Source organism: Ambystoma mexicanum, chromosome 3q, assembly GCF_040938575.1.
Source record: "Ambystoma mexicanum isolate Mex_15411 chromosome 3q, UKY_AmexF1_1, whole genome shotgun sequence".
Classification (NCBI taxonomy): domain Eukaryota; kingdom Metazoa; phylum Chordata; class Amphibia; order Caudata; family Ambystomatidae; genus Ambystoma; species Ambystoma mexicanum.
Genome location: NC_090926.1, coordinates 1,242,484,838 through 1,242,506,338, shown reverse-complemented (window position 1 = coordinate 1,242,506,338; position 21,501 = coordinate 1,242,484,838). Strand labels below are relative to the sequence as shown.

Below are 21,501 nucleotides of genomic sequence, written 5' to 3'. Positions count from 1 at the left end.
TTTTTGCCGCCACTGCTATCCAAGTGCAAGCTCGGTTTACCTGTCTCCTTGAATCGCGTGACGGCGGGCACACATTGGAGGCCTGCGTTTGAAACAGAGGGAGTTGGCTGCATCTGTGCCACGGGGCATTGGCAAAAGGTTGTAAAAATGTGGGCACGGTTCCTAAGCAGACTGGAGAGAGTTTTAACTCTTTCACCCTGGAAAAAGGCATTGCGTATTTTATGTTGTGCTAGTTGCCCGACTGTCATTCTCTTGCTCAAGATTCAGGCTAGTGTTGAACATATACTCTACGGCTAGCCCCTTTTCAAAAAAGGATGAATGCAAAACGAGAAGCATTTGGTTAAAAAGTACTTTCAATCTCCAAATCAAGGAAGAGCAATAAACACAAATGGTTACAAAAGATGCCCACATTTTCTGCCCCGTTACACCATGAAGGTACATTAGTAGGCATTCTGTGTTTCTAACAACCTGCAATGTCAATAGTTCTCTTACAAAGGAAATCGCCTGCTTAAATGTGAAATTTCAATTCTCGCGAGATCACTGTGAGCGAATATAGAAACAGATTGCCTGCTCCATTTAAGAGCGACATTTTGTTTATGTTCGCTGGGGATACCAGGAAGTTGCTCTTAAAGTGGGCCTGGCCTTGGGAGAGCTGCGACCTGCCATTTTTATTTTGGAAGCAAAGACTTGTTTACAGGCCAACGGAAACAGAATGGGCTGCCAGATTTGAGAAAGTGCCTGGTGCATCAAAAGAAATGACAGCAACATGAAAGTGCGATGGCAAGAAATGGGCTAATACCAGGAATTTTTTATATAGGTTTATGGCTTGACGATAACTACTTATTTTATTTTGTTTAAGAGATGACCCTTGGGGAACCCCGTTGCATTTCCATGAAATCAGGCCCACAAAACAGTTGTGAAATAATAAAACTGTTAAGCAAGAGATAAAAGCAAATGAATGCAAGGATACAAAGTCATCTACATACCTGGGTTATGAACGAAGTAGGCCAAATATAGGTCAAGTTCCTTGATGGAGACCCCAATGTGGTGAGGCTGGACGCACAAGCCCGGGTTCGAGCACTGGGGCGACTTGTACAGCCGTTCCCCATCAGTACTTTCAAGGGGGATCCCTTTGAACAGAATGACCATGACCAAGTCCAGCCTCCACACCTTGTCGGCCTGCCGCAGGCAGTCGATTCGGCGGATCTTGCCCTTCTGGTCGGGGTTGGAGAGCACACAGCACGGGGCCTTCTTGCTGGTTATGGTCAGCACAAAGTCCTCGCGGAACTCAGGGCGGATGTCCTTGCGCAGCTTGGCCAGCAGCCTGGAGGCCCACTTCTGCTTGATCTCAGGCTTCTCGCCGAGCAGCTCGTCTTTGACCGCGCGCTCTTCATCCTTGGACATCCGCTTCTCGTGCTTCTTGAAGTACTTTCGCTTCCGGGCTTGCAGGTTGAACCATGTGTATGAGAAGGCACGGACATGAGGGAGGAGAGCCTCGATAAATGGATGAAATTCATCCTGCAAAGAGTAATGAGACGAGAGGGAAACATGAGGCAAATCCTCAGAAAAGATGTTAGATTAGAAGAAAACTATACTAAAGATAAGCACTTAAAACAAAATACCCAAAATGTTGAAAGGTCTGTCATAGCGAATGACTACTGCTTTTGTCGGTTTTCTGTAAAAATCAACTAGTTGGATGCTGAAAACATTTCTTAATTCACCGTATGCTGTCTGCCTACACTATTAGTAATATCTTCGCCATTCACATTTAAACAAATAAGTACAGTGACTACTGGCTTAGCATTCACCAGAAAGGGACACAACGCTCAATTTCCACCAAATTATAATAACAACAATTTGAAATAGTTACCATTCCTCTTGCACATCGCGACGAGTCTAACAACAGGATATCAATATTCTGAGCTGAGTGGAGTCTGGGTGGGGTCGGTGGATGTATTGCCTCTAGGCAGATCTATTCACAGGGAGGGGCTGCAATCGATACTAGTTTGTTTTAAGAACAAAAAAACAAAACCCCAATTTATTTTAAATGTGGTGATTGGAGGTTGGCCGTGGGTTCAATTTAAACAGAAGAGGGCAATGGAAAAGGTGAAGGGGGAACAAAAGACTGGATTGGAGATAGTAGGCAGGGGTGAAAACAGCAACAAAAAATGAGGGGCGAGAGGACAGAAAAACAGCAGCCAAAGGAAAACGCTGAAAGCACTTTCGGATACAAAAAAAAGGAAAAATGTATATGTATGATGAAAATAAAATAAAGGGTGCAGTGGAGTCGAGGGGAGAAGGGCAATAAATAAAAGAGCAAAAGAGAAGTCGTAGAGGCCTTGTCAGGAAAGCAAAGAGCCAAACTTAGGTGCCTCTGCCGCCTGCATAGAAGGAGAGGTCACGGGTTTGGAGAGCTGGGTATGTTCGGAGAGGCAAGCACTCGGAGCTCCTGGCAAGCGAATCCTCACAGCATTTTTCTGTTTTCTTTGCTCTCAAACTCTCTCTCTCTCTCCCTTTCTCCTTTCATGCACAGTGCCCAACCTTTGCCTGTGCCAATGCCAGGAACAGAAGGATCCACCTATTTTGGCATAGAGACACTAGCTTGGGCAGCCAATGGCAGCGTCAAAGGGATACAGCGAGGGAGGGCACGAAGGGAGGAGGGAGCGAGCGCGCGCCCGCGAGAGAGAGAGAGAGAGAGAGCGGCTGTGCCGTTGCAGACTGAAAACTATTTACCAAACCGACAAGTTCGCATCTAATGAATAAGCAGCGTCCGACATTTATACATTTTTTATTGAATGTGGTCTCCCCCCTCCGCTTCTACTATAGTAGACCTGGCAGCATATACCATTAAAAAAAACACACACACACAACAGCCAGATTCCCACCAGGCCGGAGACCGGCAGCTGTCCTGTTATTTTCTCCCCCAGCTCCTCTCTTTCACAATCTTTTTGTTTTATAACGGAGGCTCAGTAAAATATATTACAATTTTCTCCCCTCTGTTTATCCAAATTTCCAAAGCAGACATTGTTCTGCCAAGAAATAGGAGACCCAAAACTATTATAGAAAAAAAAGACACAGTGGGCCGCTTTACGCAGAGATGAAGCGAAGCCCCTTCATCGCGGCAATAGGTCTCTCTCTCAATACTGGGGGCTGCTGCGCTGCACGAGCCAGAAACGCATCGCGCGCCGACATGCACTCATAGACTGTGGATACCGAGAGACGCATAGACTGTGGATACCGAGAGACGCATGCCATCCGACTGTGGATACTGAGAGACGCATGGCATCTGATTGCCCGCATAGTCTATGAGACGTATGGCATCCGATTGCCCACATAGACTGTGGATACCGAGAGACGCATAGACTGTGGCTACCGAGAGACGCATGCCATCCGACTGTGGATACCGAGAGACGCATGGCATCTGATTGCCCGCATAGTCTGTGAGACGTATGGCATCCGATTGCCCACATAGACTGTGGCTACCGAGAGACGCATAGACTGTGGATACCGAGAGACACATAGACTGTGGATACCGAGAGACGCATGCCATCCGATTGCCCACACAGACTGTGGATACCGAGAGACGCATGCCATCCAATTGCCCACATAGACTGTGGATACCGAGAGACGCATGCCATCCGATTGCCCAAGAGACGCATGGCATCCGATTGCCCACATAGACTGTGGATACCGAGAGACGCATGGCATCCGATTGCCCACAATAGACTGTGGATACCGAGAGACGCATGCCATCCGATTGCCCACATAGACTGTGGATACCGAGAGACGCATGCCATCCGATTGCCCACATAGACTGTGGATACCGAGAGACGTATGCCACACGTCTGTAACTACATCTGCACGATCAGAAATATAAGGATGCGAGCGCAAGCCCCACTAACCATGCCCAAAGCTGACACAAGGGTTGCCTTTCTCCCTTTCCTATACACCCCCCCACCGCCCCTCATGTCTTCACTTGTGTAATATAGTTCTTCTGCCATTCTTGATTTTTTCACCATACTGCCGCCTATTCTTAGGTTTCCTTACAAGTTAGGGGCCTTTCTTCGCCCGCTGCCATTTCTCACGGAACGCCCTCTTGTCGTGTTTGAGTTTCCCCCAGTATGACATGATGTGGCATTTAGAACGCGCCTGTGTTTCTAGGCGCCAGTTCCCACTACAACCTTTTTGCTACCTGTGTTCATTTTTTGGATTTCGGTTTCTTCCTGCAGCACAGAGTTCACCCAACAAAATACGGCGAATTCTTCCAACTTTTGCAAACGTGCTTAAGCAATGCACAGTGTTCAGACAGGGACGAAGACTAAGCGGGAGGCCACCAAGCAGAGACAGCGACAACAGATAGGGTTGCAATGGTTTTTCAAGAGGACACAAAGACGTAGACATTATAATGTTTAAAGCCCGACCATTAATGCTTTCACAAGGCTGGCAATGCCCCAGTAGGCCACAGCATGTTTGTTCACAAACCCACGGCTTTGAAGTCTCCAGTCATTTTTTCGTAGGCTTGCTACCGTTCAAAGAGGTTTCCGCGACCCATGTACACGTTTATTTATTGATTGGACCAAGGAATAAAACCATTCACAAAACAAGCGAGCCGAGTGGACAGTCCCATGCTAATTAATAAACACTTCATTTTCTCACCCTTGCCCCATCCATACCTGTCGGTTAATAATCAATAAAATATTCTGATAAATCAGAACCGGCGCATTGCATGTTCTAAAACGGGATGTTCATTTTATGCTTTTCCTTTATTCTGAAAGAAGAGAAAGTGCTGTGTTAGGATTTTCCAATGGGCACAGAGCCTCGATCCGGGACAGCAGAGGAGTCGTGGGGGAGGGGGAGGAGCAGATGTGTGGGCAGTGCCCCATGTGCCACACAAGAGACGTATGCCAAACAGCCCACAGATATGTTCCTGTGACTCGCAGGGTAGAGCTCGTGGCAATCGCTTGGAACATTTCCCAAACAGCTTCTAGGTGTGGGCAGAACGCTGTATGACACGGGGGACTCTTGGCATGTGAACCCTGTGCGTTCACAAGGGAACTGACTTTCTACCAATGACTTCTCTAAAGTGAGGAATGACCAGAGAATATCACACGGTATCTTAGATTCAAAGAATACCCGGTTTTAGGTGAGAATCATGCCAACAACTTCCTGCTTCTAAGAGCTTTATTATTGCCTAAAATAGAGGCTTGCGAAGCGCAGGCTTGCACCACGTCTGAATAACGGATCAATGAAGGTCTATAATAATAACATTTCACTGCTGAGTTTGGCCATGTAGGAATGCATAGATCAACATTTGCCTGACAAATGTAGAGGTATATTCATATCTGACCGACACTTGAAGGCGTTTACTGACGCGTCACTGATCTATGAGGGGCATATTGACATTTTGCGGATATATACACGTCCTTACTTACATTTCCCCGATATATTAAGCGGTGTACTGATGTTTTACTGAAGGTAAATACTGATGTTTCACAAATTCCTTTAGATATATTGTGCCATCTCAGGCAGATGAGAGTGCCTGGGTCAGCTGCAGACTAGAGGTAACCAGGGTGGGGACTGCATGCTGATGAGAGTGCCGGGGTCAGCCAGGGTGATGAGAGTGCCTGGGTCAGCTGCAGACAAGAGTTGACCAGGGTGGAGACTGCATGCTGATGAGAGCGCCCGGGTCAGCTGCAGACTAGAGGTGCCCAGGGTGGGGACTGCATGCTGATGAGAGTGCCCGGGTCAGCTGCAGGCTAGAGGTAACCAGGGTGGGGACTGCATGCTGATGAGAGTGCCGGGGTCAGCCAGGGTGATGAGAGTGCCTGGGTCAGCTGCAGACAAGAGTTGACCAGGGTGGAGACTGCATGCTGATGAGAGCGCCCGGGTCAACTGCAGACTAGAGGTAACCAGGGTGGGGACTGCATGCTGATGAGAGTGCCGGGGTCTGCCAGGGTGATGAGAGTGCCTGGGTCAGCTGCAGACAAGAGTTGACCAGGGTGGAGACTGCATGCTGATGAGAGCGCCCGGGTCAGCTGCAGACTAGAGGTGCCCAGAGTGGGGACTGCATGCTCATGAGAGTGCCCGGGTCAACTGCAGACTAGAGGTAACCAGGGTGGGGACTGCATGCTGATGAGAGTGCCGGGGTCAGCCAGGGTGATGAGAGTGCCTGGGTCAGCTGCAGACAAGAGTTGACCAGGGTGGAGACTGCATGCTGATGAGAGCGCCCGGGTCAGCTGCAGACTAGAGGTGCCCAGGGTGGGGACTGCATGCTGATGAGAGTGCCCGGGTCAGCTGCAGACTAGAGGTAACCAGGGTGGAGACTGCATGCTGATGAGAGTGCCCGGGTCAGCTGCAGACTAGAGGTAACCAGGGTGGAGACTGCATGCTGATGAGAGTGCCGGGATCAGCTGCAGACTAGAATTAGCCAGGGTGGAGACTGCATGCTGATGAGAGCGCCCGGGTCAGCTGCAGACTAGAGGTGCCCAGGGTGGGGACTGCATGCTGATGAGAGTGCCCGGGTCAGCTGCAGACTAGAGGTAACCAGGGTGGAGACTGCATGCTGAGGAGAGTGCCCGGGTCAGCTGCAGACTAGAGGTGACCAGGGTGGAGATTGCATGCTGATGAGAGTGCTGGGTCAGCTGCAGACTAGAGGTAGCAAGGGTGGAGACTGCATGCTGATGAGAGTGCCCGGGTCAGCTGCAGACTAGAGGTGGCCAGGGTGGAGACTGCATGCTGATGAGAGTGCCCGGGTCAGCTGCAGATTAGAGTTGAGCAGGGTGGAGACTACATGCTGATGAGAGTGCCAGGGCCAGCTGCAAACTAGAGGTGTCCAGGGTGGAGACTGCATGCTGATGAGAGTGCCAGGGCCAGCTGCAGACTAGAGGTGACCAGGGTGGAGACTGCATGCTGATGAGAGTGCCCGGGTCAGCTGCAGACTAGAGTTAGCCAGGGTGGAGAATGCATGCTGATGAGAGTGCCCGGGTCAGCTGCAGACTAGAGGTGGCCAGGGTGGAGACAGCATGCTGATGAGAGTGCCCGGGTCAGCTGCAGATTAGAGTTGACCAGGGTGGAGACTGCATGCTGATGAGAGTGCCCGGGTCAGCTGCAGACTAGAGGTAGCCAGGGTGGAGACTGCATGCTGATGAGAGTGCCCGGGTCAGCTGCAGACTAGAGCTGACCAGGGTGGAGACTGCATGCTGAGGAGAGTGCCCGTGTTAGCTGCAGACTAGAGTTGACCAGGGTGGAGACTGCATGCTGATGAGAGTGACGGGACCAGCTGCAGATTAGAGGTGATCAGGATGGAGACTGCATGCTGATGACAGTGCCGGGATCACCTGCAGACTAGAGTTGACTAAGGTGGAGACTGCATGCTGATGAGAGTGCCCGGGTCAGCTGCAGCAGACTAGAGTTGACTAGGGTGGAGACTGCATGCTGATGAGAGTGCCGGGACCAGCTGCAGATTAGAGGTGACCAGGATGGAGTCTGCATGCTGATGAGAGTGCCGGGACCAGCTGCAGATTAGAGGTGCCCAGGGTGGAGACTGCATCCTGATGAGAGTGCCGGGATCAGCTGCAGACTAGAGTTGACTAAGGTGGAGACTGCATGCTGATGAGAGTGCCCGGGTCAGCTGCAGACTAGAGTTAGCCAGGGTGGAGACTGCATGCTGATGAGAGTGCCAGGGTCAGCTGCAGACTAGAGGTGACCAGGGTGGAGACTGCATGCTGATGAGAGTGCCCGGTTAGCTGCAGACTAGAGGTGACCAGGGTGGAGACTGCATGCTGAGGAGAGTGCCAGGAACAGCTGCAGACTAGAGTTGACCAGGGTGGAGACTGTATGCTGATGAGAGTGCCCGGGTCAGCTGCAGACTAGAGGTAGCCAGGGTGGAGACTGCATGCTGATGAGAGTGCCCGGGTCAGCTGCAGACTAGAGTTGACCAGGGTGGAGACTGCATGCTGATGAGAGTGCCGGGACCAGCTGCAGATTAGAGGTGATCAGGATGGAGACTGCATGCTGATGAGAGTGCCGGGATCACCTGCAGACTAGAGTTGACCAGAGTGGAGACTGCATGCTGATGAGAGTGCCCGGGTCACCTGCAGACTAGAGGTGGCCAGGGTGGAGACTGCATGGTGATGAGAGTGCCCGGGTCAGCTGCAGACTAGAGGTGACCAGGGTGGAGACTGCATGCTGATGAGAGTGCCCGGGTTAGCTGCAGACTAGAGTTGACCAGAGTGGAGACTGCATGCTGATGAGTGTGCCGGGACCAGCTGCAGATTAGAGGTGTCCAGGGTGGAGACTGCATGCTGATGAGAGTGCCGGGACCAGCTGCAGATTAGAGGTGTCCAGGGTGGAGACTGCATGCTGATGAGAGTGCCAGGGCCAGCTGCAGACTAGAGGTGACCAGGGTGGAGACTGCATGCTGATGAGAGCGCCCGGGTCAGCTGTAGACTACAGTTAGCCAGGGTGGAGACTGCATGCTGATGAGAGTGCCAGGAACAGCTGCAGACTAGAGGTGGCTAAGGGTGGAGACTGCATGCTGATGAGAGTGCCCGGGTCACCTGCAGACTAGAGGTGGCCAGGGTGGAGACTGCATGCTGATGAGAGTGGCCGGGTCAGCTGCAGACTAGAGTTGACAAGAGTGGAGACTGCATGCTGATGAGAGTGCTGGGACCAGCTGCAGATTAGAGTTGACCAGGGTGGAGACTACATGCTGATGAGAGTGCCGGGTTAGCTGCAGACTAGAGGTGACCAGGGTGGAGACTGCATGCTGATGAGAGTGCCGGGATCAGCTTCAGACTAGAGTTGACTAAGGTGGAGACTGCATGCTGATGAGAGCGCCCGGGTCAGCTGCAGACTAGAGTTGACCAGGGTGGAGACTGCATGCTGATGAGAGTGCCAGGACCAGCTGCAGATTAGAGTTAGCCATGGTGGAGACTGCATGCTGATGGGAGAGCCCGGGTCAGCTGCAGACTAGAGGTGCCCAGGGTGGAGACTGCATGCTGATGAGAGTGCCCGGGTCACCTGCAGACTAGAGGTGGCCAGGGTGGAGACTGCATGGTGATGAGAGTGCCCGGGTCAGCTGCAGACTAGAGGTGACCAGGGTGGAGACTGCATGCTGATGAGAGTGCCCGGGTCAGCTGCAGACTAGAGTTGACCAGAGTGGAGACTGCATGCTGATGAGAGTGCCGGGACCAGCTGCAGATTAGAGGTGTCCAGGGTGGAGACTGCATGCTGATGAGAGTGCCCGGGTCAGCTGCAGACTAGAGTTGACCAGAGTGGAGACTGCATGCTGATGAGAGTGCCGGGACCAGCTGCAGATTAGAGTTGACCAGGGTGGAGACTACATGCTGATGAGAGTGCCCGGGTTAGCTGCAGACTAGAGGCGACCAGGGTGGAGACTGCATGCTGATGAGAGTGCCGGGATCAGCTGCAGACTAGAGTTGACTAAGGTGGAGACTGCATGCTGATGAGAGCGCCCGGGTCAGCTGCAGACTAGAGTTGACCAGGGTGGAGACTGCATGCTGATGAGAGTGCCGGGACTAGCTGCAGATTAGAGTTAGCCAGGGTGGAGACTGCATGCTGATGAGAGTGCCCGGGTCAGTTGCAGACTAGAGTTGACCAGGGTGGAGATTGCATGCTGATGAGAGTGCCGGGACCAGCTGCAGATTAGAGTTAGCCAGGGTGGAGACTGCATGCTGATGAGAGTGCCGGGTCAGCTGCAGACTAGAGGTAGCCAGGGTGGAGACTGCATGCTGATGAGAGTGGCCGGGTCAGCTGCAGACTAGAGTTGACCAGGGTGGAGACTGCATGCTGATGAGAGTGCCGGGTCAGCTGCAGACTAGAGGTGACCAGGGTGGAGACTGCATGCTGATGAGAGTGCCCGGGTCAGCTGCAGACTAGAGGTGACCAGGGTGGGGACTGCATGCTGATGAGAGTGCCCGGGTCAGCGGCAGACTAGAGGTGACCAGGGTGGACACTGCTTGCTGAGGAGAGTGCCGGGATCAGCTGCAGACTAGAGGTGACCAGGGTGAAGACTGCATGCTGATGAGAGCACCCGGGTCAGCTGCAGACTAGAGTTAGCCAGGGTGGAGACTGCATGCTGATGTGAGTGCCCGGATCAGCTGCAGACTAGAGTTGACCAGGGTGGAGACTACATGCTGATGAGAGTGCCCGGGTCAGCTGCAGAATAGAGGTGACCAGGATGGAGACTGCATGCTGATGAGAGTGCCCGGGTCAGCTGCAGACTAGAGTTGACCAAAGTGGAGACTGCATGCTGATGAGAGTGCCGGGACCAGCTGCAGATTAGAGGTGTCCAGGGTGGAGACTGCATGCTGATGAGAGTGCCAGGGCCAGCTGCAGACTAGAGGTGACCAGGGTGGAGACTGCATGCTGATGAGAGTGCCGAGGTCAGCTGCAGACTAGAGTTAGCCAGTGTGATGAGAGTGCCCGGGTTAGCTGCAGACTAGAGATGACCAGGGTGGAGACTGCATGCTGATGAGAGTGCCCGGGATCAGCTGCAGACTAGAGTTGACCAGGGTGGAGACTGCATGCTGATGAGAGTGCCCGGGTCAGCTGCAGAATAGAGGTGACCAGGATGGAGACTGCATGCTGATGAGAGTGCCAGGGCCAGCTGCAGACTAGAGGTGACCAGGGTGGAGACTGCATGCTGAAGTGAGTGCCCGGGTCAGCTGCAGACTAGAGTTAACAAGGGTGGAGACTGCATGCTGATGAGAGTGCCCGGGTCAGCTGCAGACTAGAGTTAGCCAGGGTGGAGACTGCATGCTGAAGTGAGTGCCCGGGTCAGCTGCAGACTAGAGTTAGCCAGGGTGGAGACTGCATCCTGATGAGAGTGCCGGGATCAGCTGCACATTAGAGGTGTCCAGGGTGGAGACTGCATGCTGATGAGAGTGCCCGGGTCAGCTGCAGAATAGAGGTGACCAGGATGGAGACTGCATGCTGAGGAGAGTGCCAGGGCCAGCTGCAGATTAGAGGTGACCAGGATGGAGTCTGCATGCTGATGAGAGTGCCCGGGTCAGCTGCAGACTAGAGTTAGCTAAGGTAGAGACTGCATCCTGATGAGAGTGCCGGGATCAGCTGCAGACTAGAGTTGACAAAGGTGGAGACTGCATGCTGATGAGAGTGCCAGGGCCAGCTGCAGACTAGAGCTGACCAGGGTGGAGACTGCATGCTGATGAGAGTGCCCGGGTCAGCTGCAGACTAGAGTTGACCAGGGTGGAGACTGCATGCTGATGAGAGTGCCGGATCAGCTGCAGACTAGAGTTAGCCAGGGTGGAGACTGCATGCTGATGAGAGTGCCGGGTCAGCTGCAGACTAGAGGTAGCCAGGGTGGAGACTGCATGCTGAGGAGAGTGCCCGGGTCAGCTGCAGACTAGAGTTGACCAGGGTGGAGACTGCATGCTGATGAGAGTGCCCGGGTCAGCTGCAGACTAGAGTTGACCAGGGTGGAGACTGCATGCTGATGAGAGTGCCCGGGTCTTCTGCAGACTAGAGGTAGCCAGGGTGGAGACTGCATGCTGATGAGAGTGCCCGGGTCAGCTGCACTCTAGAGTTAACCAGGGTGGAGACTGCATGCTGATGAGAGTGCCGGGTCAGCTGCAGACTAGAGGTGACCAGGGTGGAGACTGCATGCTGATGAGAGTGCCCGGGTCAGCTGCAGACTAGAGGTGACCAGGGTGGGGACTGCATGCTGATGAGAGTGCCCGGGTCAGCGGCAGACTAGAGGTGACCAGGGTGGACACTGCTTGCTGAGGAGAGTGCCGGGATCAGCTGCAGACTAGAGGTGACCAGGGTGGAGACTGCATGCTGATGAGAGCACCCGGGTCAGCTGCAGACTAGAGTTAGCCAGGGTGGAGACTGCATGCTGATGTGAGTGCCCGGATCAGCTGCAGACTAGAGTTGACCAGGGTGGAGACTACATGCTGATGAGAGTGCCCGGGTCAGCTGCAGAATAGAGGTGACCAGGATGGAGACTGCATGCTGATGAGAGTGCCCGGGTCAGCTGCAGACTAGAGTTGACCAGAGTGGAGACTGCATGCTGATGAGAGTGCCGGGACCAGCTGCAGATTAGAGGTGTCCAGGGTGGAGACTGCATGCTGATGAGAGTGCCAGGGCCAGCTGCAGACTAGAGGTGACCAGGGTGGAGACTGCATGCTGATGAGAGTGCCGAGGTCAGCTGCAGACTAGAGTTAGCCAGTGTGATGAGAGTGCCCGGGTTAGCTGCAGACTAGAGATGACCAGGGTGGAGACTGCATGCTGATGAGAGTGCCCGGGATCAGCTGCAGACTAGAGTTGACCAGGGTGGAGACTGCATGCTGATGAGAGTGCCCGGGTCAGCTGCAGAATAGAGGTGACCAGGATGGAGACTGCATGCTGATGAGAGTGCCAGGGCCAGCTGCAGACTAGAGGTGACCAGGGTGGAGACTGCATGCTGAAGTGAGTGCCCGGGTCAGCTGCAGACTAGAGTTAACAAGGGTGGAGACTGCATGCTGATGAGAGTGCCCGGGTCAGCTGCAGACTAGAGTTAGCCAGGGTGGAGACTGCATGCTGAAGTGAGTGCCCGGGTCAGCTGCAGACTAGAGTTAGCCAGGGTGGAGACTGCATCCTGATGAGAGTGCCGGGATCAGCTGCACATTAGAGGTGTCCAGGGTGGAGACTGCATGCTGATGAGAGTGCCCGGGTCAGCTGCAGAATAGAGGTGACCAGGATGGAGACTGCATGCTGAGGAGAGTGCCAGGGCCAGCTGCAGATTAGAGGTGACCAGGATGGAGTCTGCATGCTGATGAGAGTGCCCGGGTCAGCTGCAGACTAGAGTTAGCTAAGGTAGAGACTGCATCCTGATGAGAGTGCCGGGATCAGCTGCAGACTAGAGTTGACAAAGGTGGAGACTGCATGCTGATGAGAGTGCCAGGGCCAGCTGCAGACTAGAGCTGACCAGGGTGGAGACTGCATGCTGATGAGAGTGCCCGGGTCAGCTGCAGACTAGAGTTGACCAGGGTGGAGACTGCATGCTGATGAGAGTGCCGGATCAGCTGCAGACTAGAGTTAGCCAGGGTGGAGACTGCATGCTGATGAGAGTGCCGGGTCAGCTGCAGACTAGAGGTAGCCAGGGTGGAGACTGCATGCTGAGGAGAGTGCCCGGGTCAGCTGCAGACTAGAGTTGACCAGGGTGGAGACTGCATGCTGATGAGAGTGCCCGGGTCAGCTGCAGACTAGAGTTGACCAGGGTGGAGACTGCATGCTGATGAGAGTGCCCGGGTCTTCTGCAGACTAGAGGTAGCCAGGGTGGAGACTGCATGCTGATGAGAGTGCCCGGGTCAGCTGCACTCTAGAGTTAACCAGGGTGGAGACTGCATGCTGATGAGAGTGCCGGGTCAGCTGCAGACTAGAGGTAGCCAGGGTGGAGACTGCATGCTGATGAGAGCGCCCGGGTCAGCTGCAGACTAGAGTTGACCAGGGTGGAGACTGCATGCTGATGAGAGTGCCCGGGTCAGCTGCAGACTAGAGGTGACCAGGGTGGAGACTGCATGCTGATGAGAGTGCCGGGTCAGCTGCAGACTAGAGGTAGCCCGGGTGGACACTGCATGCTGATGAGAGTGGCCGGGTCAGCTGCAGACTAGAGTTGACCAGGGTGGAGACTGCATGCTGATGAGAGTGCCCGGGTCAGCTGCAGACTAGAGTTGACCAGGGTGGAGACTGCATGCTGATGAGAGTGCCCGGGTCAGCTGCAGACTAGAGGTAGCCAGGGTGGAGACTGCATGCTGATGAGAGTGCCGGGTCAGCTGCAGACTAGAGGTAGCCAGGGTGGAGACTGCATGCTGATGAGAGTGCCCGGGTCAGCTGCAGACTAGAGTTGACCAGGGTTGGAGACTGCATGCTGATGAGAGCGCCCGGGTCAGCTGCAGAATAGAGGTGACCAGGGTGGAGACTGCATGCTGATGAGAGTGCCCGGGTCAGCTGCAGACTAGAGTTAGCCAGGGTGGAGAGTGAATGCTGATGAGAGTGCCCGGGTCAGCTGCAGACTAGAGGTGCCCAGGGTGGAGACTGCATATTGATGAGAGTGCCCGGGTCAGCTGCAAACTAGAGGTAACCAGGGTGGAGACTGCATGCTGATGAGAGTGCCCGGGATCAGCTTCAGCTGCAGACTAGAGGTGACCAGGGTGGAGACTGCATGCTGATGAGAGTGCCGGGTCAGCTGCAGACTAGAGGTGACCAGGGTGGAGACTGCATGCTGATGAGAGTGCCCGGGTCAGCTGCAGACTAGAGGTGACCAGGGTGGGGACTGCATGCTGATGAGAGTGCCCGGGTCATCTGCAGACTAGAGGTGACCAGGGTGGACACTGCTTGCTGAGGAGAGTGCCGGGATCAGCTGCAGACTAGAGGTGACCAGGGTGGAGACTGCATGCTGATGAGAGCGCCCGGGTCAGCTGCAGACTAGAGTTAGCCAGGGTGGAGACTGCATGCTGATGAGAGTGCCCGGATCAGCTGCAGACTAGAGTTGACCAGGGTGGAGACTAAATGCTGATGAGAGTGCCCGGGTAAGCTGCAGAATAGAGGTGACCAGGATGGAGACTGCATGCTGATGAGAGTGCCCGGGTCAGCTGCAGACTAGAGTTGACCAGAGTGGAGACTGCATGCTGATGAAAGTGCCGGGACCAGCTGCAGATTAGAGGTGTCCAGGGTGGAGACTGCATGCTGACGAGAGTGCCCGGGGTCAGCTGCAGACTAGAGTTGACCAGGGTGGAGACTGCATGCTGATGAGAGTGCGAGGGCCAGCTGCAGACTAGAGCTGACCAGGGTGGAGACTGCATGCTGATGAGAGTGCCCGGGTCAGCTGCAGACTAGAGTTGACCAGAGTGGAGACTGCATGCTGATGAGAGTGCCGGATCAGCTGCAGACTAGAGTTAGCCAGGGTGGAGACTGCATGCTGATGAGAGTGCCGGGTCAGCTGCAGACTAGAGGTAGCCAGGGTGGAGACTGCATGCTGAGGAGAGTGCTCGGGTCAGCTGCAGACTAGAGTTGACCAGGGTGGAGACTGCATGCTGATGAGAGTGCCCGGGTCAGCTGCAGACTAGAGTTGACCAGGGTGGAGACTGCATGCTGATGAGAGTGCCCGGGTCTTCTGCAGACTAGAGGTAGTCAGGGTGGAGACTGCATGCTGATGAGAGTGCCCGGGTCAGCTGCAGACTAGAGTTGACCAGGGTGGAGACTGCATGCTGATGAGAGTGCCGGGTCAGCTGCAGACAAGAGGTAGCCAGGGTGGAGACTGCATGCTGATGAGAGCGCCCGGGTCAGCTGCAGACTAGAGTTGACCAGGGTGGAGACTGCATGCTGATGAGAGTGCCCGGGTCAGCTGCAGACTAGAGGTGACCAGGGTGGAGACTGCATGCTGATGAGAGTGCCGGGTCAGCTGCAGACTAGAGGTGACCAGGGTGGAGACTGCATGCTGATGAGAGTGCCGGGTCAGCTGCAGACTAGAGGTAGCCAGGGTGGACACTGCATGCTGATGAGAGTGCCGGGTCAGCTGCAGACTAGAGGTAGCCAGGGTGGAGACTGCATGCTGATGAGAGTGCCCGGGTCAGCTGCAGACTAGAGTTAGCCAGGGTGGAGAGTGCATGCTGATGAGAGTGCCCGGGTCAGCTGCAGACTAGAGGTGACCAGGGTGGAGACTGCATGCTGATGAGAGTGCCAGGTCAGCTGCAGACTAGAGTTGACCAGGGTGGAGACTGCATGCTGATGAGAGTGCCGGGATCAGCTGCAGACTAGAGTTGACCAGGGTGGAGACTGCATGCTGATGAGAGTGCCGGGGTCAGCCAGGGTGATGAGAGTGCCCGGGTCAGCTGCAGACTAGAGTTGACCAGGGTGGAGACTGCATGCTGATGAGAGTGCCGGGATCAGCTGCGGACTAGAGTTGACCAGGGTGGAGACTGCATGCTGATGAGAGTGCCCGGGTCAGCTGCAGACTAGAGTTAGCCAGGGTGGAGAGTGCATGCTGATGAGAGTGCCCGGGTCAGCTGCAGACTAGAGGTGACCAGGGTGGAGACTGCATGCTGATGAGAGTGCCAGGTCAGCTGCAGACTAGAGTTGACCAGGGTGGAGACTGCATGCTGATGAAAGTGCCGGGATCAGCTGCAGACTAGAGTTGACCAGGGTGGAGACTGCATGCTGATGAGAGTGCCGGGGTCAGCCAGGGTGATGAGAGTGCCCGGGTCAGCTGCAGACTAGAGTTGACCAGGGTGGAGACTGCATGCTGATGAGAGTGCCGGGATCAGCTGCGGACTAGAGTTGACCAGGGTGGAGACTGCATGCTGATGAGAGTGCCAGGTCAGCTGCAGGCTAGAGGTGACCAGGGTGGAGACTGCATGCTGATAAGAGTGCCTGTGTCAGCCAGGGTGATGAGAGTGCCCGGGTCAGCTGCAGACTAGAGTTGACCAGGGTGGAGACTGCATGCTGAGGAGAGTGCCCGGGTCAGACAGGGTGATGAGAGTGCCCGGGTCAGCTGCAGACTAGAGTTAGCCAGGGTGGAGACTGCATGCTGATGAGAGTGCCGGGTCAGCTGCAGACTAAAGGTGACCAGGGTGGAGACTGCATGCTGAGGAGAGTGCCCGGGTCAGACAGGGTGATGAGAGTGCCCGGGTCAGCTGCAGACTAGAGTTAGCCAGGGTGGAGACTGCATCCTGATGAGAGTGCCGGGATCAGCATGCAGACTAGAGTTGACCAGGGTGGAGACTGTATGCTGATGAGAGTGCCTGGGTCAGCTGCAGAATAGAGGTGACCAGGATGGAGACTGCATGCTGATGAGAGTGCCCGGGTCAGCTGCAGACTAGAGTCGACCAGAGTGGAGACTGCATGCTGATGAGAGTGCCAGGACCAGCTGCAGATTAGAGGTGTCCAGGGTGGAGACTGCATGCTGATGAGAGTGCCAGGACCAGCTGCAGACTAGAGGTGACCAGGGTGGAGACTGCATGCTGATGAGAGTGCCGGGTCAGCTGCAGACTAGAGGTGACCAGGATGGAGACTGCATGCTGATGAGAGTGCCCGGGTCAGCTGCAGACTAGAGTTGACCAGAGTGGAGACTGCATGCTGATGAGAGTGCCGGGACCAGCTGCAGATTAGAGGTGTCCAGGGTGGAGACTGCATGCTGATGAGAGTGCCAGGGCCAGCTGCAGACTAGAGTTGACCAGGGTGGAGACTGCATGCTGATGAGAGTGCCCGGGTCAGATGCAAACTAGAGTTGACCAGGGTGGAGACTGCATGCTGATGAGAGTGCCAGGGTCAGCTGCAGACTAGAGGTGACCAGGGTGGAGACTGCATGCTGATGAGAGTGCCCGGGTCAGCCAGGGTGATGAGAGTGCCCGGGTGAGCTGGAGACTAGAGGTAGCCAGGGTGGAGACTGCATGCTGATCAGAGTGCCGGGATCAGCTGCAGACTAGAGTTAGCCAGGGTGGAGACTGCATGCTGATGAGAGTGCCGGGTCAGCTGCTGACTAAAGGTGACCAGGGTGGAGACTGCATGCTGAGGAGAGTGCCCGGGTCAGACAGGGTGATGAGAGTGCCCGGGTCACCTGCAGACTAGAGTTAGCCAGGGTGGAGACTGCATCCTGATGAGAGTGCCGGGATCAGCTGCAGACTAGAGTTAGCCAGGGTGGAGACTGCATCCTGATGAGAGTGCCGGGATCAGCTGCAGCCTAGAGTTGACCAGGGTGGAGACTGCATGCTGATGAGAGTGCCCGGGTCAGCTGCAGAATAGAGGTGACCAGGATGGAGACTGCATGCTGATGAGAGTGCCCGGGTCAGCTGCAGACTAGAGTCGACCAGAGTGGAGACTGCATGCTGATGAGAGTGCCGGGTCAGCTGCAGACTAGAGGTGACCAGGATGGAGACTGCATGCTGATGAGAGTGCCCGGGTCAGCTGCAGACTAGAGTTGACCAGAGTGGAGACTGCATGCTGATGAGAGTGCCGGGACCAGCTGCAGATTAGAGGTGTCCAGGGTGGAGACTGCATGCTGATGAGAGTGCCAGGGCCAGCTGCAGACTAGAGTTGACCAGGGTGGAGACTGCATGCTGATGAGAGTGCCCGGGTCAGCTGCAGACTAGAGTTGACCAGGGTGGAGACTGCATGCTGATGAGAGTGCCAGGGTCAGCTGCAGACTAGAGGTGACCAGGGTGGAGACTGCATGCTGATGAGAGTGCCCGGGTCAGCCAGGGTGATGAGAGTGCCCGGGTGAGCTGGAGACTAGAGGTAGCCAGGGTGGAGACTGCATGCTGATCAGAGTGCCGGGATCAGCTGCAGACTAGAGTTAGCCAGGGTGGAGACTGCATGCTGATGAGAGTGCCGGGTCAGCTGCAGACTAAAGGTGACCAGGGTGGAGACTGCATGCTGAGGAGAGTGCCCGGGTCAGACAGGGTGATGAGAGTGCCCGGGTCAGCTGCAGACTAGAGTTAGCCAGGGTGGAGACTGCATCCTGATGAGAGTGCCGGGATCAGCTGCAGACTAGAGTTAGCCAGGGTGGAGACTGCATCCTGATGAGAGTGCCGGGATCAGCTGCAGACTAGAGTTGACCAGGGTGGAGACTGCATGCTGATGAGAGTGCCCGGGTCAGCTGCAGAATAGAGGTGACCAGGATGGAGACTGCATGCTGATGAGAGTGCCCGGGTCAGCTGCAGACTAGAGTCGACCAGAGTGGAGACTGCATGCTGATGAGAGTGCCGGGACCAGCTGCAGATTAGAGGTGTCCAGGGTGGAGACTGCATGCTGATGAGAGTGCCAGGGCCAGCTGCAGACTAGAGGTGACCAGGGTGGAGACTGCATGCTGATGAGAGTGCCGGGTCAGCTGCAGACTAGAGGTGACCAGGATGGAGACTGCATGCTGATGAGAGTGCCCGGGTCAGCTGCAGACTAGAGTTGACCAGAGTGGAGACTGCATGCTGATGAGAGTGCCGGGATCAGCTGCAGACTAGAGTTAGCCAGGGTGGAGACTGCATGCTGATGAGAGTGCCGGGTCAGCTGCAGACTAAAGGTGACCAGGGTGGAGACTGCATGCTGAGGAGTGTGCCCGGGTCAGACAGGGTGATGAGAGTGCCCGGGTCAGCTGCAGACTAGAGTTAGCCAGGGTGGAGACAGCATCCTGATGAGAGTGCCGGGATCAGCTGCAGACTACAGTTAGCCAGGGTGGAGACTGCATCCTGATGAGAGTGCCGGGATCAGCTGCAGACTAGAGTTGACCAGGGTGGAGACTGCATGCTGATGAGGGTGCCCGGGTCAGCTGAAGAATAGAGGTGACCAGGATGGAGACTGCATGCTGATGAGAGTGCCCGGGTCAGCTGCAGACTAGAGTCGACCAGAGTGGAGACTGCATGCTGATGAGAGTGCCGGGACCAGCTGCAGATTAGAGGTGTCCAGGGTGGAGACTGCATACTGATGAGAGTGCCGAGTCAGCTGCAGACTAGAGGTGACCAGGATGGAGACTGCATGCTGATGAGAGTGCCCGGGTCAGTTGCAGACTAGAGTTGACCAGAGTGAAGACTGCATGCTGATGAGAGTGCCGGGACCAGCTGCAGATTAGAGGTGTCCAGGGTGGAGACTGCATGCTGATGAGAGTGCCAGGGCCAGCTGCAGACTAGAGTTGACCAGGGTGGAGACTGCATGCTGATGAGAGTGCCCGGGTCAGCTGCAGACTAGAGTTGACCAGGGTGGAGACTGCATGCTGATGAGAGTGCCAGGGTCAGCTGCAGACTAGAGGTGACCAGGGTGGAGACTGCATGCTGATGAGAGTGCCCGGGTCAGCCAGGGTGATGAGAGTGCCCGGGTCAGCTGGAGACTAGAGGTAGCCAGGGTGGAGACTGCATGCTGATGAGAGTGCCGGGATCAGCTGCAGACTAGAGTTAGCCAGGGTGGAGACTGCATGTTGATGAGAGTGCCGGGTCAGCTGTAGACTAGAGTTGACCAGGGTGGAGTCTGCATGCTGATGAGAGTGCCAGGGTCAGCTGCAGACTAGAGTTGACCAGGGTGGAGACTGCATGCTGATGAGAGAGCCCGGGTCAGCTGCAGACTAGAGGTAGCCAGGGTTGAGACTGCATGCTGATGAGAGTGCCAGGGTCAGCCAGGGTGATGAGAGTGCCCGGGTCAGCTGCATACTAGAGTTGACCAAGGTGGAGACTGCATGCTGATGAGAGTGCCCGAGTCAGCTGGAGACTAGTGGTAGCCAGGGTGGAGACTGCATGCTGATGAGAGTGCCCGGGTCAGCTGCAGACTAGAGGTGACCAGGGTGGAGACTGCATGCTGATGAGAGTGCCGGAGTCAGCTGCAGACTAGAGGTAACCAGGGTGGAGACTGCATGCTGATGAGAGCGCCCGGGTCAGCTGCAAACTAGAATTAACCAGGGTGGAAACTGCATGCTGATGACAGTGCCCGGGTCAGCCACGGTGTTGAGAGTGCCCGGGTCAGCTGCAGACTAGAGGTGACCAGGGTGGAGACTGCATGCTGATGAGAGTGCCCGGGTCAGCCAGGGTGATGAGAGTGCCCGGGTCAACTGCAGACTAGAGGTGACCAGGGTGGAGACTGCATGCTGATGAGAGTGCCTGGGTCAGCCAGGGTGTTGAGAGTGCCAGGACCAGCTACAGATTAGAGGTGTCCAGGGTGGAGACTGCATGCTGATGAGAGTGCCAGGGCCAGCTGCAGACTAGAGGTGACCAGGGTGGAGACTGCATGCTGATGAGAGTGCCCGGGTCAGCTGCAGACTAGAGTTAGCCAGGGTGGAGAATGCATGCTGATGAGAGTGCCCGGGTCAGCTGCAGACTAGAGTTGACCAGAGTGGAGACTGCATGCTGATGAGAGTGCCCGGGTCAACTGCAGACTAGAGGTGACCAGGGTGGAGACTGCATGCTGATGAGAGTGCCTGGGTCAGCCAGGGTGTTGAGAGTGCCCGGGTCAGCTGCAGACTAGAGGTGACCAGGGTGGAGACTGCATGCTGATGAGAGTGCCCGGGTCAGCCAGGGTGTTGAGAGTGCCCGGGTCAACTGCAGACTAGAGGTGACTAGGGTGGAGACTGCATGCTGATGAGAGTGCCCGGGTCAGCTGCAGACTAGAGTTGACCAGAGTGGAGACTGCATGCTGATGAGAGTGCCCGGGTCAGCTGCAGACTAGAGGTGACTAGGGTGGAGACTGCATGCTGATGAGAGTGCCCGGGTCAGCTGCAGACTAGAGTTAGCCAGGGTGGAGAATGCATGCTGATGAGAGTGCCCGGGTCAGCTGCAGACTAGAGTTGACCAGAGTGGAGACTGCATGCTGATGAGAGTGCCCGGGTCAGCTGCAGACTAGAGTTGACCAGAGTGGAGACTGCATGCTGATGAGAGTGCCGGGACCAGCTGCAGATTAGAGGTGCTCAGTGTGGAGACTGCATGCTGATGAGAGAGCCCGGGTCGGCCCGTTCTGCGAGCGGAATCTTCTTTCAGGAGCAGAGAGCCTCCAGTACCGGGATCACTT

At 55.4% G+C, this 21,501-nt stretch overlaps 1 protein-coding gene across 13 annotated transcripts in view; it reads right to left on the bottom strand.

The window, feature by feature from the left end:
- The window catches only part of NFIX (nuclear factor I X), a 2,606,865-nt gene that overhangs the window by 1,407,096 nt on the left and 1,178,268 nt on the right, over nucleotides 1–21,501 (bottom strand). For 12 of the 13 annotated variants that reach the window (XM_069604191.1, XM_069604190.1, XM_069604198.1 and 9 more), the window contains one exon: nucleotides 987–1,518. In XM_069604191.1, the coding sequence (XP_069460292.1) occupies nucleotides 987–1,518 (532 nt within the window). Of the gene's footprint in view, nucleotides 1–986; nucleotides 1,519–1,870; nucleotides 2,578–21,501 lie in introns of those variants that run through there. The other variant, XM_069604195.1, reaches the window with a different exon arrangement.